At 37.3% G+C, this 20,001-nt stretch overlaps 1 protein-coding gene across 2 annotated transcripts in view; it reads left to right on the top strand.

Annotated features, from left to right (window-relative positions):
• Positions 1 to 20,001, top strand: part of USP32 (ubiquitin specific peptidase 32) — a 196,500-nt gene that overhangs the window by 46,254 nt on the left and 130,245 nt on the right. For both annotated transcript variants that reach the window (XM_082371956.1, XM_082371957.1), the window contains exon 2: positions 18,836 to 18,963. In XM_082371956.1, the coding sequence (XP_082228082.1) occupies positions 18,836 to 18,963 (128 nt within the window). The remainder of the gene's footprint in view (positions 1 to 18,835; positions 18,964 to 20,001) is intronic.

The following is a 20,001-nucleotide window of genomic DNA, read 5'->3' on the forward strand; positions in this document are numbered from 1 at the left end:
TTTATCAACTACTGTTAGTCACATAGAGGGATAAGAGTATTCTTAGGGAATTTTTGTCCATTCGTAAGTAGCTGGGGAGTTGTCAGTACATCAGGTATTTGTATTTGTAGGACTGTTCCTATGCATTTGGGGTAGGTTTATTAGTTTTTCACGTAAGTAGAATCTACTCTTTTTATCAACTTTCTTTTGTTCAGTATAATAACTGTGAGCTTCATCCATGTTACGTGGTTGAGTAGCTTTTGCCTCTTCAGTGCTGAATAGTATTCTATAATATTAATATATCATAATTTTTTGTTAACTTGTTCATGAACATTTGGGTCATTTCCAGTTTTTTGCTATTATCACTGAAGTTACTGTGAACATTTTGTACAAGTCTTCTGGGATCATCATATGTTTTTATTTCTCTTAGGTAAATACTTGGTGAAATTGCTAGGTCATAGGATAGGTATGTGTTAACTTAATAAGAAACTGCTAAACCTTTTCACAAAGTAGATATACCATTTTATTATATTCCCACTAGCAGTGAGTAAGAGTTTCAGTTCCTCTATATCCTTGCCAACATTTGGTGTTCTCAGCCTTTTAAATTTTAGCCATTTTAATGGTTGTGTAGTAGTATCTTATCATGGTTTTAATTTGCATTTCCTTGATTGCTAATGAAATTGAACACCTTTTCTAATGTTCTAATGAATACCTTAGCTATCCTCTTTTATGAAATGCTCATTTAAGTCTTTTTTTCCAACTTTCAGTTGGGCTCTCTGTCCTTCTAATGTTTGTTTTAAAGGAAGATAATAAAAGGAGTCTGATAGTTAAAGATCATTCCCTGTGACATGAAGTTGTAGATATTCAGAAGCAGTGTAGTTAATACTCTTAAATCTGGCAATGACTGTTTTCTGGGTTGATGAGGGGTCTTGGCATTGGAATTTTAATGATCTCATTTGCTTTTTGTATTTTGATAGATGGAATTCAGAATAAGTAGAAAGCTTATTAATTTAGACTGTAATAATAGAGTTTATACTTTGGGTTCACAGATACAGCCATAACTGCCATGATCTGCCACAGAAACAGTTTGTATAAGCATTGTTGTAACTCCTATGAGCCATTACTTTTTTTGAGGGCAATATTGCTTAGAGATCAAAATCAGTATTTATAGTTTTAGCATTGTCCTTGATTAGCCAAATCAATCTTTTTTTTGCCTCACTTATAAAAATTGGGAACTTTTATCCTGTCTTATGGTGGTATTGTGGAAAATTGTGATGCTCAGAAGTCCTCTAATCTTTTTAGAAGAATAAATACATAATCATTAAAACTAGTTTTTGATATTATCTTATTTAGAGCTGATTTCCTCTATCAAAACGAATTGATCATTTATATTAGAAACTCTAGTTTACAGAACAAATGTTAGGCCAGTTTCAGAATTTCTAATTTTGTTCCACTTGATTAAAGATTATGAATATGTGTGTGAGTTTAATCATTCAGCCTTGCTTTGCCCCTTTTTAATTTTATTTTATTTTTATTTGTTTATTTTTTAAAAAAGTATTTATTTATTTGGTTGCATTGGGTCTTAGTTGCAGCAGGCGGGCTCCTTAGTTGTGGCATGCAAACTCTTAGCTGTGGCATGCATGTGGGATCTAGTTCCCTGACGAGGGATCGAACCCGGGCCTCCTGCATTGGGAGCATGGAGTCTTAACAACTGCACCACCAGGGAAGTCCCTGCCCCTTCTTATGAGGGAAAAAACTCTTATGACACCATTTGGCCCTAGATATATTCTGAAGCTCTTGTTTTCTGAAGTCACTAGTGGCAAAAAACGTGCTGGTTGTGGGCTGCCTCTTACCTGAGATGTTCCATTTAGGTTGGCCTTTTTTTGCAATAGTTTTTGCTATAGGTAGTCTGCTAGAGAGACTTTTGGTAGGTAAATTCATTTTAGATCAGCTGCACCAAGCACATTTATAATTTAATATTGGTTGTGATTTCTTTGCTACACTGGGCATTTTCCTTCGTCTGTATTTGGAAATTCTTACTCTAGTTTGGCAGTGAAAGGCATATTTCCCAGTGTTTGTTTACTTCTGTGGTTATCTTCTGATTCAGATGTTGTTAAATTTTCATACATGCCTTTGGAACTAAACTGTTAAAACAGCAATTCCTATCTTTTAGCAAAAATCTGAATGCATGACAAGCTTTGGCTCTATGAGAAAGATGAAGAAATAGATTACTTGGTCCCTGCTTTCGAGAGACTTAAAATCTACTTGGAGAGATAAGACTTAACCATTACCTTTGAAAAAAAGTTGTGATATAAGGCAGTATATAATAGGAGTATAGAACACCAATATTGTGGTCTAATGTGAAATATTTTATAACCATGTAATGAGTAATAGTGAAGTACTGAACTTTGTTTAAAAAATAAGCTTACCTTTACAAAAGTGGATTAAAGTTCATATACTTCACATATGTATATGGTTTATTTATTTTTTAAAAATTTATTTATTTATTTATTTGGCTGCACCAGGTCTTACTTGCAGCATGCGGGATCTTTAGCTGCGGCATGTGAACTCTTAGTTTTGGCATGTGGGATCTAGTTCCCTGACCAGGGCCCGGGCCCCCCACATTGGGAGTGCAGAGTCTTAGCCACTGATCCACCAGGGAAGTCCCCTATATGATTTAAATGGAAGTAAAAAGACTGTAGTTACAGCTAGAGTTCAGGGAATGCACATGGAAATGAAAACATCCATCCTGTGTCATTGCAGAAAAAGTTTGATAACTACTGGTATAGATAAAAAAAATTTTTTTAAGAGTTTAGAGATGAGCGTTGTGCTGTTCTTTCTTTCACACTGAGTTTTTTTTGGTGAGATCACTAAAGTATAGACTTATTTTCCTTTCAAAGACGGTGAGTTCTAATCCCTTCCTCTGATCCTGCAAAAGCCATTTAAATAGCTTTTCTATCTAAATTAGAAAGGAGGAGTTGGCCTATTTATTATTGGTACTGTAAATATTGTATTGGTCTGCTGTAACAAAATACCATAGACTGGGTGGCTTAAAAAACATAAACTAATTTTCTCACATTTGTGGAAGCTGAAAAGTCCAAGATCAAGGTTCTGGCAGGGTTTGGTTTCTGGTGATGGCTCTTTTCCTGGCTTGCAGATGGCTGCCTTATCTCTATGCCTTCAAGTGGCTTTTCTCCTGTGTGCTTGAAGGGAGAGAAAGAGAGTTCTCAAGCTCTCTGGTGCTAATCTTATTTTTAAACAATCAGGACCCCACCCTTCTGACCTCATTTAACCTTAATTACTTTCCAGTCTAAATATAGCTACACTGGGGTTTAGGGTTTCAACATATGAATTTTGGGGGACATATCAGTTTATAACATGCTGCCTGCTGGCCCCCCCCAAATTAATGTCCTCCTTGCATTGAAAATACATTCATTCCATCCCAGCAGCCTCCAAAGTCTTAACTCATTCCAGCACTGTAAAGTCTGAAGTCTATAGTCTCATCTAAATATCATCTAAATCCAGGTGTGGATGAGACTGGAGATAAGCTTGCAAAAATACAATGCTGGGACAGAATAGGATACACATTCTCATTCCAAAAGGGAAAAGTCGAAAGAAGAAAGGAGTGACAGTTCTCAAGCAAGTCTGAAATTTACAAAGGCAAATTCCATTAGATTTTTTTTTTTTAATATTTATTTATTTGGTTGCACTGGGTCTTAGCTGTGGCAGGTGGGCCTCTTGGTTGCGGCTTGCCGGCTCCTTAGTTGCGGCGCGTGGGCTTCTTAGTTGTGGCATGCGAACTCTTAGTTGCGGCATGCATGTGGGATCTAGTTCCCTGACCAGGGATTGAACTCGGGCCCCCTGAATTGGGAGCACAGAGTCTTAACCACTGTGCTACCAGGGAAGTCTCCCCGTTAGATGTTAAGAGTTGAATAATCCTCTTTGGTTTCATGCACTGCCCTCCAGGTGCATTGGGGAAGCAGCGTCACCCCCCAAGGCTCTGTGGGGAAGCCTTGCCCCCAGCCCCTGGGCCATGGCCTTGCTCTTGAGGCACTGGGTGGTGGCATCTTGGTCCCCCACCCTCAAACCAAGGAGGCCGCACCTTTTGAAGATGAGGAGGAGCCAGCACTACCCCCTGGACCGGTGGTGGGAGTGGCAGCCCTGCCCTCTCAGAATCGCCTTTGGGGTCAGTCTTCCCTTTTCTTGAAGGATGATGCATGTTTGTAGCTGGTAACTATTGTTCCATCCTTTAGAATCCCAGACAGCCTTCTTTCATTCTGTCCCATTTGTTTTCTATTCCTTTTAGTCCCAGCTAGCAGTGTTTCTGCTCCTATAATCCCATCTTTATTCCTGGCTTCTGCTGAAGTGGCTGATTAAGTTTGTGGTTCAACTCCTTATCAAATAGATGTTAGCCACATCTATTGTTAGTGTTCTCTTCAGATCAAGCCTTTATCATTTTTTGCAGGAGTATGGATAGGCTGAGAATTTTCCAAACCTTCAAGTTCTGGGTCCTTTTTGTTTAACAATTCCTTCAATTTATCTCTTTCCTCACATTTTACTAAAAACAAGTAAGAGAAAAACAAGTCTTCAACACTTTTCTTAGAAATCTCTTCATCCAAATATCCAATTTCATCACTTGAAAGTTCTGTATTCTACAGAACACTAGAACATGACACCAGTTCAGCCAAGTTCTTTGTCACTTTTTAGCAAGGATCACCTCTCCTCCAGTTTTTTGTTCCTCATTTCTGTCTGTGATCTTTTTTTTTAATTTTTATTTTTTATTTATTTTTGGCTGTGTTGGGTCTTTGTTGTGGCGAGTGGGTGCTACTCTTCGTTGCGGTGCGCAGGCTTCTCACTGCGGTGGCTTCTCTTGTTGCAGAGTACAGGCTCTAGGTGCGCAGGCTTCAGTAATTGTGGCATACAGACTCAATAGTTGTGGCTCACGGGCTCTAGAGCACAGGCTCAGTAGTTGTGGTGCACGGGCTTAGTTGCTCTGGGGCATGTGGGATCTTCCCAGACCAGGGCTCAAACCTGTGTCCCCTGCGTTGGCAGGCGGATTCTTAACCACTGTGCCACCAGCGAAGTCCCTAAGATATTTTTACCTAACCGAACTTGGGTTCACTTGCCCACCACGCAGTAAAGCCAATCTACTGACACCAGGTTGTGGTGAAAGAAAGTATGGCCTTTATTTGTAGGTCACCAAGCAAGGAGAGTGGGCAGCTAATGATCAAAAAACCTGAACTCCCCCGTGGCTTTCAGGCGAGGGTTTTAAAAGGCAGCATTAGGGATGAGGGTCACAGAGTACATGATCAGCTAGTGGACATTTTTCTGATTGGTTGGTGGTAATGTTCAGGAATCTTAATCATCAACTTTCTGGTTCCAACCAGTTTAGGGTCTATGTGCTTGTGGTCATGCTTGTGGTCAGCTTGTAGTTACCATCCTCCACTGGGTTGGGGGTCTTAGTTTCGGCAGAACAACTCAAAGATACACGTCAGACTGTTATCTGTATCCCTTCAGTGACTTAGTCCTGTGACTCCATTGTTCAAGCTATTATTACTTCTCTTGCTTGACTGCTTTCCTTTGTTTCTGCATTTTCCACTTCTCTAATCATTAACTGCTTGAGTCTGCTCTTTGGCCAAACGAGCAGGGGACACAGAGGGGCTAGTACCCAGGAAGGCTCTGCATGGTCCCACTTGGTTTCAGTCCCCCCTTTTCTTTCATATTCCTCAATCCTGAGGGGAAAGGGGTGGGACAAGAAAGGGAATAAAGTTTTGGATAGAGAGGTTAATCATAAACTCTGCAGGGGAACTTGGTTTTAGGGGGCTTGGTTTCAGTCTCACCAGAATGGCCTTAAGCATGCATATTCCTAACCTACATTCTGTTCATGATGTATTCTTTAAGATGACAGAGACTTTCTCTGTAGCCCTCCTCTTTCTAAACTCTCCCTAGAATTGCCTTTGATGTCCATATTTTTGCCAACAGTTCCTTAACAGCAGTCTAAGCCTTTTCTATCAAGTACCTCAAAACTCCCCCCGCCTCTATCCATTACCCAGTTCCAAAGCTGCGTCCACATTTTTAGGCATTTGTTATAGCAGCAGCTCACTTCTCAATACCAAATTCTGTATTAATCAGCTTGGGCTACCATAACAAATATCACAGACTGGGTGGCTTAAACAACAGAAATTTATTTTTTCACAGTTCTGGAGGCTGGAAAGTCTAAGATCAGGGTTCTGGCAGGGTTTGGTTTCTGATGGGGACTCTCTTGGCTTGCAGATGGCTGCCTTCTCTCTGGCTCCTCACATGGCCTTCTGTGTGTATGTGGGGAGCTGGGGGAGAGGTGGCGAGTGCAAGCTCTCTGGTGTTTCTTCTTAGGTGGACACTAATCCAATGGCCCCACCCTTATAATCTCATTTAACAGTAGTTACTTCTTAACTCCAAATGCAGCCACACTGGGGGTCAGGGCTTCAGCATATGAATTTTGTTAGTGACATTCATTTAGTCCATAACAGAAATGTAAATACAGTTGACCTTTGAATAACTTAGGAGTTCTGGGTGCTGACCCATAGTTGAAAATCTGTGTATGACTTACAGTCGGCCTTCTGTATACAAGGTTCCTCCATATCTGTGGTTCCGCATCTGAGGATTCAACCAACCTCGGATGGCAGATGGCGTAGTCCTCTGTGTTTACTATTGGAAAAAAATCTGCGTATAAGTGTACCTGAGTAGTTTAAACCCACGTTGTTCAAAGGTCAGCTGTACAATGTGAAATATTCAAGTTTTCCTATAGACTTGGTCTTCATCAAGTCTGAGTATAACTTAGAACCAAGCAGACATCTAGAAATCACCATAGATCCTTTTTTCTTTCTTGTTTTTTTCACAGCTAATTATTCATTGAACTCTGTTCAGTCAACACTTATATCTCTTGAATCTGTCTTACCTTACCTCCTTTTTATAGTTTAAGTCCTCAACTCTTGTCTGAACTAACACAATAGCCTCTCAGCTGCTCTTTATGCTGCTTATCTGGTCTTTTCCCGGTCTTTTAAACACATTAATACGAGTGTGAACATAAATCTGATTGTTATTTCTTTGTTTAAAACTCAGGAATAGCTTAGAGTGTCCTTCCATGCAGTTGCATCTGATATCTCTATCTATCTAGGATTAAGTTTGGATGAATATTAAACAGAAAATATGTAAGATATAGTTCTTTATTTTTCTCATACATAAATCTGGAGATAGAATATCCAGAGGTTGTATGGCAATTCCATGGTCATTAAGTTTTTTCTGTCTCTTTGACTTCACCATCTTTAGTGTATGGTTTTTAACTTCAAGTTCACTTGTAGTGTAAAACGGCTTCTGGAGAGGCAGCCATCCCATCTTGAGATCCAGGTGGGAAGAAGAGATAATAGCAAAAGGACATTGCTAGCTATCTGGAGCTTTTAAGGTGTCTTCTTGCAGCAATTTCTATTACATTTCATTGGCTATTTCTAGTTCCATAGCAAGGGAAGCTGGAAAGTATAGTCTTTTACCTGGGAACATTATCACCTCGAAAAAAGGATTCTGTTTATCTGCCAGTTATCGTTCCAACCTCATTTCCTGCGACTCTGTTTCTTGTACCCTGTACTTCATTTATATCAAACTACCTGCAATCCCCTGATTATCCATGCTACTTTATTCTTTTATATATGTTTCCCTTACATGGATTACACTTTTGCCCTTTTTGGCCAGGTGAACTCCTATCCTTCAAGGGTCAACATCTCTTGGAAGCCTTTCTTAATTACCAACTGGGACAGAATTAATCACTCGCTATTTGGGGACTCCATTTTAATACCTCCTCTTTAACATTTCCTGTCTGGCATTGCAGTTATTTTGGTTTTGTGCCTTTTTTCCCTACTAAATTTTGAAGTATTAGAATGCAGGGACTATGTCTTATTCATTTTGACTGTGCCTGACACATAGGAGACATTTAATAAGTGATTGTTGAAAAAAATCAGCTAAAAGTACAATTTAATAACAGCTAGGTGGAATGTTATTCTTGTAGGCCACATGCAATTAGGAACTGCCTCTAAGAACTACAGATAATGAATATATAGGGTATGTGGACTATAACATTAAAATGATGGAATTAGAGAAAGTTCTGAAATCCCTGGTTGAATGATTTGAACATACTTATTGCTTAAAACAAGGTGAAACAGAATTAGTGTTGATAGCTCTGCTTTGTAAATGAATTTTTGTAAATGAATTTTTTTTTTTTTTGGCAGATTATGCTTCCCCCTCCTCTTTTAAAACAGTTACAACAAACTAACAGTTATAACAAACTAGGTCTGTTTCATCTTTGATTTTCTTTCCCAAGGACAGTGTGTCCATTGCCTTGCTAAGTTGTATTTCATTATACAAGTCAAGCTGACTATGAGAAAAGAGAAAATATTCATTTAAACTTTCAGGAAGGAAGGCTCTCAATGGTCTTAGAACCTCATATCAGGAAGTAAAGCTAACCTAATTTTTTTTATCCTTTTGCCTTGGAATATATTTGCCCTCCCTCCCTTCCTTCCTTCCCCCCGCCACCCTTCTTTCTACAGATTTTAGATACCGAAGTTCTTTGTGAAGAAATAGATCACAGTCTTCTCTCCCCGCCTCCCCTTTTTTTCTCTAAGGCTAGGTTACTCCTAATTTCTGAAATGGTGCCCTTAGATGTAGTAAAGATGGGATTTTGATCTCTCCCAATGGGGTTGAAAGTTTAAATCTTCACTTTAGCTCTCTTTGGCTAGAGGTAATGGTTTAGTATTCCTGAAGGAGAGTTGTATGGTTGACTATTTTAGGGCCAACTTCTTTGGTAACACTTTTGACGGAAGTACCATTTTCTTTAGTACTTACGTATCTAACTTGTGTTACAGAGATTTGTAAATATTTAGAAGAGTAGTATAAGATGTGAAATTCTTCAGATGCCTATGGAGAAAAGAAAACCCAGTACAGATGTAATACTTAGTATTCGTGTTTATGGCAGATTATATTTTCAAAAGATAGCTATGACAAATATCTCCCATCCCACAAGCTGGTTACAATGTGACTTTGACACACTGGAATCTGTGGTTGCTCCTCTTGAACCTGGGCAGGTTTATGACTGCAGCAGAAGTGACAGTCTTGTTATTTCAGCTTTTAAAATTTGGGATACCAGTGGAATGTATGTTGATTTCCTGTGCCTCTTTGTATAATATTTTCTCTCTAATCTTTCTGTTTTCACTTTGTTAACTTTCTTGTTCTATTTGCCTTCTTTTCCTCAATCTTGTTCTCTTTCTGTTTCCTGCATCGTTTCTTTCTTTGGCCAGGGAGCGAATGATGGGCATTTTGGTAGACATTTTTCCATAATACTGGGGATCTCAAACCGAGGCCGAGTGGCCCTTCTTCCTTCTTCTCTGTTATCAGACAATGAAATAAAATGAGGAGGGATGGATTTGTATGAGGGCTGATGTATGTCTCTCTGGCTTTCTTTTTCAAATTGTAAACTTTTTCAGTGTGGAATATGTTGTGTCTATATGAACACTGAGCACTTAATAGAAGTCTTAGATTTAGTTTTTCATTAGCTTCTAGATTTGCATTCCTAATTTAAAAAATTTACACCTTATTATATACTTCTTTCACACTCTCACCAGAATAACTCCTGAAAAAGTAAAAACTCATTAGCATATTTATCACCCTAGATATTCCTTCCACTTCTCTTCCCATACTTTTCTGTTTTGCAGTCCCCACACTTTACATTCCAGCCTCAAAAACTGTCCTCTAAACATTCCTAACATCTTCTGACTTCTGTGTCATTGCTCACTCCCTTCCTGATACTTGACATGTTCTTCCTGTCTCCCTGTCTTGTACTCATTCTTAACTTTCTAGTATGGGAACTGCCCCCCTTTTATGAAACTTTCCTAGATTCCTCCCTTGTAATCTTTTCTTCTGTACTTCCATATCACTTGTTTATACCCTTTAGGCTATTTATTACAGTCTACTTTGTGTTATTGGTATGTTACTTATGTATTCATTTATTTAGCAAACATTTGAATCCCTGGGTCCTACTTCCAGAGATTTCAATTTATTGGTTTGGGATGGAGCCTGGGCATCAGAATTCTTTAAATGCTCCTCAGTTGATTCCAGGATTAAGAACTAATAGAATAAAGATATAACACAGTGCCCATCTGGCCTGTGATAAGCACTCAAATATTTGTTGACAGATTTTAAGCTTTTAAATCCAAGGACCATAGTTTATTTTTGTATCCCCCATAGCACCCAACACACTATTGCCTACTATTGTATACAGGTTTTCCCTATTATCCGAAAGTAGAGCATTCCTGTGAAACCTTTTCTAAGCTGAAATGGCATAAAGCAGAGAGGCAGTCACCTTAGGACACATCTTGCTAACAATGTACAAAATAAACTGAGATAAAACATAAATGCTCACAGACATAGTTCAGAGCTATGGCAGCTTGATGCTGAGATGCTAGTGTAGTTCCCAGGGAAGGAGCTTGGCAATGCCACTCTTGCTGCTTGGGGTGCGTGATGCCTCTATAATAGCTCTCTGCAAAACAAATGCTAAAAGCTATTTTCGCCTTTTTTTGTAAAAGCAGAAATCCTCTTTAGATTTCTTTTGATTAGCGAAAACAGGTGCTAACGTAGGTTTCTCATGAAAGTGAAGAGGCATAAAGTGAACTTTTGAAAAGCGGGGGATACCTGTATATAATTAGGTGAAATACATAGTTCTTTTCAGTTTTCATGATATTTCATGTAGTTGCAGGGGCCATTCAGAATATGCTTGGATTACTATGTAACTAGAAACTGCTAGACAACCGTAAAATGTTTTTTCTGCTTTTTTTCTTTTTTCTTTTTTTGGCTGTGCCTGTGGGGCAAGTGAGATCCTAGTTCCCCAACCAGGGATTGAACCTGTGCCCCCTGCATTGGAAGCGCGGAGTCTTAACCACTGGCTCTACAGGGAAGTCCCTGTTTTTTCTGCTCTTGTTTGTATTTTTAAAATAAATTTTAAAATACCCTCTAGAGAAGTCTTGGATTTACTGAACTCTAAACTAGTCTTGTGTTTGATCTGTGGGTTAAATATAGAATATGAGCTCCATTCTTTAATCTGATACAACATAGTCTTCATAAAATGTGACTTTAGTTCAAGTATGATTAGGAGCCTTTATAGATAAATATAATAAATATAGCAATGAATGTACCCATGCTTCAAGTAAATATAGTATTTAGCCCAACCTATAGCCAGTGCATGCAGCAGAATTATCAGATTGAACCTTTGACCTATTCAGACCATATGGCTCCTGACTTGCTTCTTTTATGTGATGTTGATAGCAAAATTTGTTTTACAAAGGGAGGTTTTATTTTGTTCATAATTTTTTGGAATGTTAATAACCTTTTAATTAAAAGTGCTTATGAATACTCATACTTATGTGACTAACCTGGCTTTGAGTAAGACAGCACTCATGGTCAAATCTAATACAGTTGGCCCTCTGTATCCACAGGTTCCTCATCTGTGGATTCAACCAAGTGTGGATCGAAAATATTTGGGGGAAAAAATTCCAGAAAGTTCCAAAAAACAAAACTTCAATTTGCCACTCCTGCTACACACAGACAACTATTTATATAGCATTTACATTGTATTTACAACAATTTATTGATACTTAGCATTTACACTGTATTAGGTATTATAAGGAATATAGAGATGATTTAAAGTACAGAGGAGGACTTTTGTAGGTTACATGCAAATACTACACCATTTTATATAAGGGACTTTGATCGTCTGTGGATTTTGGTATCGGGGTTGGGGTGGGGTGGGTTTGCTGGTCCTGGAACCAATGCCCCGAAGGTACTAAGCGTTGACTTGGGTAGTTCTCTACAATTAATGACAATACTTTCTGTATGCTTGTCTGTCAAACCTACAGAAATTGCCTTCCTCTTCTTGATATTTCCCTTCCTCTTCTGCTTGCTCTCTTTTCCTTCCCTCCCCTTTGTTCCATTGTTAGGCAGCAGCTGGATCTGCTGGGATGGTAACATTAGTCTATAGGTAAGGAGGAAAAAGGATAGGGGAAGAAAAATTTGTTGTTGTTTGTTGGACTTTTACCTCCTTTCTCCAGTCCTCATTTTCACAACTTTCCTCCAGAGTTAGGAGTAGAAAGTAAACAGGGGCTGCTCTCATTACTGCTAGAAATCTCCTCCTCCCCACAGACTGTCATTATTGGGCATCCATTATTTTTCTGTCTTTGTTTTATACATATATATATATATATATATATATATATATATATATATGTAAGTGACCGTGTTGGATTCGAACATATATATATTTTGTTTGTGCCCTTAACCATTTGGCCAGAGGTTGCCAGACTTGGCAGCTGGTGGGTCATATTTAGACTGCATGTTGATTAATTTTTTTTTAAATATTAGCTGCTAACACTTTTAATGTGGAGAGATTTCACAAAAAATTTATATTACTGGTTTCCTCATTGCCACATTGCAGCATAGGCCTGGAACTTAGTAGCAGCTTCATGCTGTAGGAGGAATATGTGCTCTCTGGGGTTCCACAGACCCCACCTGGCCCTCTTCATCATTTATATTACCCTCCTGCTCCCTGTAGGTATTTCCGTTTTTGAGGTTTGCATCATCAGTCTGTACTACCACCAGTAATTCCTTTTATGCTTGAACTTGTGTTCCAGAGCAGAGGAGCTACAGAATATTTTTATTCATACAGCTTTTCTTCCCCATGTGAGGTCTGACAATAGTCAAGTGTAAGGGAGATGCCTTATGTTTCTGGCCTTTTGAGTTGGAATTACACATATATTTTCATTTATTTGGACAATATCTATTGATAGTGATGGTAAAGGATCAGATGAAATGTGGTTCAGGAATAGAGAGTATTAAAGAAGCACAGGTTTCTTGTCAGCGCCCACGGCCCTGAATATGTAGTCCTTCAGCGAGACATAGATTGCCTGGAGTGAATTCAGTGTCCTCGCCTTAGCTCACCACAGTACACTGTTGCCTTTCACCCTGCTCCGAAAGCCAAGTGATGAGAAAGGGTGGGAAAGTCTTGGATGAGAAGGTGTCCAGGAGGCACAAATTCATGGCTACAATTAACTCAAATCAGCCATGTTAGTCACAGTTATATCAACTGATATAACCTGTAAATCTTACTTAGCTCGGAAGACTACCATTTTCTCTTAAAAACTGGTGATTAGGTTGTTTATGCTGGTAAGTTGCTATATTAGGTTTATTATAGATCAAATAGGTCTTGAGAATGTCATGCTATAGATGATCAAATGTAAAAAGAATTCACAAGGAGATCTTTATAGAAAGTATATATGCAAATAATCACTAGATGCACCTAGCTATCTGTTTTGCTCTAACTTGTGCTTAGTAATGTAGTTTTAGAGCACTCTTCCCCCTTTTTAGATGTTCTTCCTCTGTGCACAACTATGTCTTTTATGTTTACTATATTGTCATTGTTTATTCATGAGTCTGTCTCTTAGCTGTGAGTTCCTTGAAAGCAGAGTTGGAGGTCTTAATAGTTTTGTGTTCCTCATGGCGTAGCAGTGTTTGGGCATATGATCAGTAAGGGCACAGTAGCCTTTAATTAATTAATGATTTGTTGATTGATTGCATTTCAGGAGCGTCTTACTGGAAGGATTCTGTTTCTGTGGTGAGGACCATAATCTTTGTTTCAGTATTTGCCCTTTCTGTGTAATTGCTTTTACTTTTGTGCTATAATCATTACGTGATTATCAAGTACTTTCTTTTTCTTACCATATCTTGGTATTTGATTGTGAGTTGCTAATTCTCACTAATGGAATATTTTGAAAACTGAGATGTCTTGAAATCACCAAGGCTTTTTGTTGGATGAGATTTGTGTTAAATTCTCTTGAAAATCTGTTTTGATATGAGAAAAGAAAACTTTCTCCCTTGGTTCTTTGCCTTGGGTGTTCCCTTGTCTTTCATCATGCTTACTTCCTGTTTGAGGAAGGATTTGAGTTCTGTTTCTGTAGTTTTCAATAAGATTCTGGTTAGTTTCTTGACTCTTATGACAGTGTTATAGGTGGACTTGAAGTATTTCTACAGTTCCTTAGATTAAGAAAAACCTAAAGTAAAACCAGCCCTTGAGATTTATTTTTTGAAGGTGAAATACCTCTTTAAGCTATTCCCATTGTGGTCAAATATATTAGTTTACTGTCCAAATGTATTAGTTTACTGTCATGCTTTCCTTTTTTATTCTGGAGTCCTTCATTTCTAATCTAGTCTTGTTCTCTAGGATTATGCATAGCTGTCCTGCTGGGCTATCATATCATAATCATCCTGGAAATTCCCTTTACCTCTCTCATGCTACAGTCAGTGTTTCCTGGATCCCTTTTCTTTCCTTTGTTTACCCCCTCATTTTGTTGTAGGACATTCTCCTGTAGCTTTCTGGAAAAGGTACAGGAGAGATTGTTTGTACTTTTTCCTTGTTATATTTTTATAGTACCCTATTCCTATTTGGATGTAATTTTCTTTTTCTCCTTTTCTGAGAATATTTGGAGGTTTTCATATTTTTTTCTTCTTTCTTCATTATTTCTGTTCACCCCTCCCCCTTCCCCCATTTGTTTGTTTTGGTACCTTTCTTTTTGGAATCTTCCTTAATTTTTGGTGTTCCTTGGCAGTTCATTCATTTTTTCAGTCTACTCTATTGATATATAATTTACATACAATAAAATGCACAGATTTTAAGTATTCAGTTTAGTAAGTTTTGACAATCATATTCGCTTTTGTAGCCACCACCCCGATCAAATATATAAGACATTTCCATCACCTCAGAAGAGTTCCCTTCTATCTCTTTGCAGTGTCTGTTCCCTACAGTTCCAGCCACTTCACCACCTGTCAACCACTGTCTTTGACATCACAGCTAGTTTTGCCTCTTTAAGTCTTTTATATAATGCAGTCGTATGGTATATGTTCTTTTGTGTCTGGCTTATTTTGCTCAGCATAGTTTTTGAGATCCACTTATGTTGGTGCATGAATCAGTGGTTTCTTCATTTTTATTGCAGAATACTATTCCATTGTATGGATATACCACATTTATTTATTCATCTGTTCAAGGATCAAGGGGTTGTTGTTTCTAGTGTTTTTGCTATTGTTAATAAAGCTCCTTTGTATGTTTCTGTACAGTATTTTCTTGGGTAAATAGCAAGGATTGGAATTATTGGGTCATAAGGTAAGTATATGCTTAACTTTATAATAACTGCCAAACTGCCTTTTTATTTTAAAGAGTGATGCATTAAAAGATTGACTGGAAGACTTACATGTTTGAGTATATCACTTGTTGACTTGTGGATTTTCCTTTTGGGAACCCAGCCATTTCTAAAGGGGGAATGGAGACATTCCCCTCACCCCATGTCAGTAACAGTAGGTCTTTGTTCTAGAATCATTTACTTTCTTCAGAGAAGAATCCTCATTGATTCTGCCCAGGTGATATATATGTGAGAATAGGGCAAGGGAGGGCAGCTGGATGCAAATGCTCACTTAATCTTCACCTTTTTTCATACCTCATTGTCCTTCCTATAGCTCTCAGCTAAATTAGGTGTTTCCATGTATGGAGCCTTTCTGTGTCAGTGTCTCCAGAGAATGTATCTCTGGTTTTTGATATATATCTACATCTAAAAGTGATGTGTGGGGGATGGGGGGTAGATGGTAGATTGGTGCGTGACTGTGTTGTGCTGCAAGGGACCTGAGAGTCTAAGCACTCCTCATATAACTTTCAACCAATTTCTCTTCAATCCCACCTTTTACCCTCACCCCTTTTTTTTTGTGGTAATTGGTACAATGAATTCGAGTCTTTTTTGTGTGCTCTAGACAGAGTAAGTTAGTTCACTTTCTTGTTCACATTTCTCAACTGCTGGTGCTTAGGTTTCAATTTTATTTTATTTGCTCAGGTCAGTCACTCCTCCAGACACTAATGTTCCCCAGAAAAAATTGACTGCCTCTTAGATCCTCAGTTCTTTTTTCTCCTATTCTCTTTGTCCTTGTGAGTTTATGTCCTTTTTTATTCTTGCTGTAATTTTAGTGAAGTCTTTGGAGAGAGAGGAGATAGAAAAACCACACGTGTTCACTTTTCTATTTTTTCCAGAAATTGCTTTTTCTTTCTAAAACTAAAATAACTGCATTAATATTATGTTTTCCTACCCTAAAATTTTACTAGGCTTGATTCTCTTTTGTTTTCCATCTTGCCTGAATCTTTATTTTTAAAGTTTTCAAAGTTTCACTTGTACAATGAACGCTTTTATGTATTCCTTATCTACAGACGAACTAATTGTTAGATTGTTTATTTTGAATAAAAATACTATTTATTTTCAGTAAATATGGATCTCTGGCAGTATTTTAGTGTCTGATAGTTTCTTTTGTGCATATACAATAACTTATTCAATCTGTCTTCTGCTGATGGACATTGTTTGCTTTTACAAATGCTTTAAAAAGCTTATATGTACATTTTCTCCTGTTATAAGGGAATAAATTCATTCGTCATCTGGTTGCTATTTTTTTAACATATTACCAAACAGTCCTTCAAATATCTGTAACCAACAGTGTATGAGATTATCATTTTATATCACAATGATTGATTTTTCTTGTCTCCTCCACTAGACTATGAGCATCCTAATTTGTTAGTAAAACCATTAATGAAAATTAGGCATATTGAAGAAATAGGTATTCTGGTAGCTGAAGTAATTTCTTCTTTTTTATTGTAATTTATAAAATGAGCTTTGTTCTGTTTCTCACTTTTGCATTCTAAAAAGGAAAAAAATTAGTAACTTGGGGCTATTAATATTATGAATTCATTTTTTAATGAATTAAGCATCTAGTATCCATACTTTTCTCTAGCTACTTATTCAAGTATTAGTTCTTATTGTTTTATCATTGCCCTACAGGTTGTTGAACTCATGAACTTTCCCTCCCTACCACAGACTTTCATTGAATGATAATCTGTGTGCCAGGGCAGTCTTTAGTCTTTATCTTGCTGGCCCTTTCTGCCTTACTTGAGACTGTAGACCAGCCCTTTTTCTTGTCCTTTGGAGACTACACTCTTGTTTTTCCTGTTCTAACTATTCCTTGTTGATCTTGTTTGAGTATTTTTTCTTTCTCCACAGGTACTGTAAGCTTTGGTTTCTCCCAGTTTTGTCTCTGTCTCATTTGTGCTCTTCATTCATGGCTTTAATTGCCACCTATAGGTTGATGACTCTCATCAAACCTCTCCTAAGGTTTACACTCATAATTGTAAAAACCCAATGGATCTCCCCAAGGTTCCTCATTTTCAGTATGTCCTTATCAGAATTTATCAATTTTTTCTTCCTCACTATTTTTTTAAAAATATTTTTAAAATTTATTTATTTGGCTCTGCTGGGTGTTAGTTGCAGCATGCAGGATCTTTGTTGCTGCATGCGGGATCTTCATTGCGGCATGCAGAATCTTTAGTTGTGGCATGCAAACCCTTAGTTGCGGCATGTGGGCTCTAATCTAGTTCCCTGACTAGGGATTGAACCTGGGCCCCCTGCATTGGGAGTGCGGAGTCTGAGCCACTGGATCACCAGGGAAGTCCCCACTTCCTCACTTACTCTTTTTCGTACATTTCCTTTCTACATGCTAATACCATCCTTCAAGTTTCCCAGGATAGAATCCTGAGTGTTATTCTAGATTGCTTCTACTTTTAGTCAAGCTTCAGATTCTACTGACTTTTCCTTCTAAATATTTCCCAGATTTAGCTCCTCCTTTTCTTCTCTTAGTAGCAGTCTATCTTTTGCTTCCACATTTGTTCCATTCTCTATAGAACTGGTAAACTATCTGAATTTTATCTGACTGTGTCCTGTTTCCTGTCTGCCTGGAGTTTGTATCTGAATTGTGTCTGACAGAGTCCCTTCCTTATTATGACAGAACCGAATTTCTCTGAATTGGTCAATGACTGCTTTAGGTTTATCACTTACTACTCCCTGCCTTATTCATTTTGTTCTAGTAACATACAATTCTCCATACTCTCTATACATCATGCTCTATGCATTATACTTTGAAACAAACTATTATGTCTGCCTGGCATGCCCTTGTCCATTTTGCCTGGGTTAGCCTTTAAAAGTTTAAGTAATCATCCTCTCTGTCCAGAAGTCTTGTCTTTCTTCTCTAGCATGGGATAAAGGTACCAATTCTGTTACCTCCATAGTGACGATTGTACTGACAACATAATACTAAAGAGTATTTATTTTTCTGTCCTTGTAGACAGAGATTGTTCTATTCAGTGGAAAAAAGCTTCAATGCCTAAAATAAAGTAATGACTCAGTAATTTTTTTTTGAGAGTGGGTGTCTAAAAATTATAGTTTATTAGAATCATCTATTTATAGGTTACTTTCTTTGTAGATGATGACATGGTCTAAGGTAAACTTAGGGGGTGTCTTCTGCATGGTTAGATACATGCTCAAAGAGTAGAAATAATATAATTTTTATCCCAGAGGCAATGAGTGCATTGCTGCTAAAAACATATTAATGCCAGCGTCTAAGGCCATTTAGCTTACTTGCTAATTCGAAGTACTTGTTACCTCTTCCTTACCCCTGCCTAAAATTTGTATGCATAATTTAATTTTCTGTCATTTGAAAATAGTGGGTCAGGAATTTGCATATTTATTTTCTAGATTAGATTTGAAAATATTAGAATTGTGAAAAATATCTTTGGGTTTATTTGACTTATTTGGAAAGAGAAATAATATTTGCCAATTTTTATTAGGAATTGGGTTGAAAAAATGTAAAGATTTTGAGAGATGACTTTTCTCCTCTAGTTTCTTACCCATCTTCTCTTTCTGAATTGCAGTTACAGATGTAGAGCTGAAACGACTGAAAGATGCCTTCAAGAGGACCTGTGGACTCTCATATTACATGGGCCAGCACTGCTTCATCAGAGAAGTGCTTGGGGATGGAGTGCCTCCAAAAGTTGCTGAGGTAATCTTTATGTTCTAGGTTTTCCTTTGAGATAGTTACCACCAGCCTGAATTCTTGAGGGTTCTCCTGGTCTTGACAGATTTAATCTTCCCTATAGTTATTTTTCTTGCTGAGTAGGTTAACAGATCTTGTTTTAGATGTCAATATGGCTGTGTTCTTAGAGGCCAAATGGGAGTACTGCAGAGCTGCAATTCTGCTTCTGTGTACTTCTGAGCTTTAATAGCCACTGATTATTATCATGGGACCATTTATATCACTAGCTTCTTATTCTTATAAACTTCATCACTCTGACATATAATTTTTATGTTGGGAGTATTTTTATAAATTTTGAATTTAAAACCTTTCCATATAGTAAAACCTAATTAAATTAATTCTGTAAAATTAAATGTTGTACATGAAATACTAGCTTATTGGAATTTGTAAAGGCTTATTTAAATTCTACTAAAAATTTTAGGTAGAGATAAAATGAGCTAAGTTGATATAAATATCCCCTTTCTAACATTAAGTTCACTATTTTATAGGTATATACACAGATATGTCATTCGAAAGGTGAAATGAGAATAAAATTAATAAAACAGTGAAAATTGTAATAAGAATTTTAAGCTTGGTGTATTTCATAAAACCTTAATTCACCATTCCTAATTAGTGACAGTTGATATTTCTAACCTGTGCTGTGTGCTTTTGAATCTTATGGTTTACATAATATAGAAATTACATTTATTGCTTTTTTGTGTGTTTTAATCTTTTTTTTTTTTTTTTTTGGTGGGGATATATGTTGCATTAATTCTGTTTCATGTATTCTTGTGTAAAATTATGTACTTTCTTGCTCTGTCATTATTTTGGATTTATGACAGGATTAGTTTTTTTCCTGATACTATTTATTGGGTTCTCTTTTTCAGTATGAATTCATCTTCCTATTTTCTTTTAATTTATTTGTCTTAAGTGCTAGTATAATATAAAAATTTGGAATTCAGAATTTTTCATTTTAGGATATAACTAGCAATTTAATGAGATAATATAAGTTGCCCATTAGAGGAA

This window comes from Balaenoptera borealis (assembly GCF_965194805.1).
Source record: "Balaenoptera borealis genome assembly, chromosome: 20".
In the NCBI taxonomy this organism is placed as follows: domain Eukaryota; kingdom Metazoa; phylum Chordata; class Mammalia; order Artiodactyla; family Balaenopteridae; genus Balaenoptera; species Balaenoptera borealis.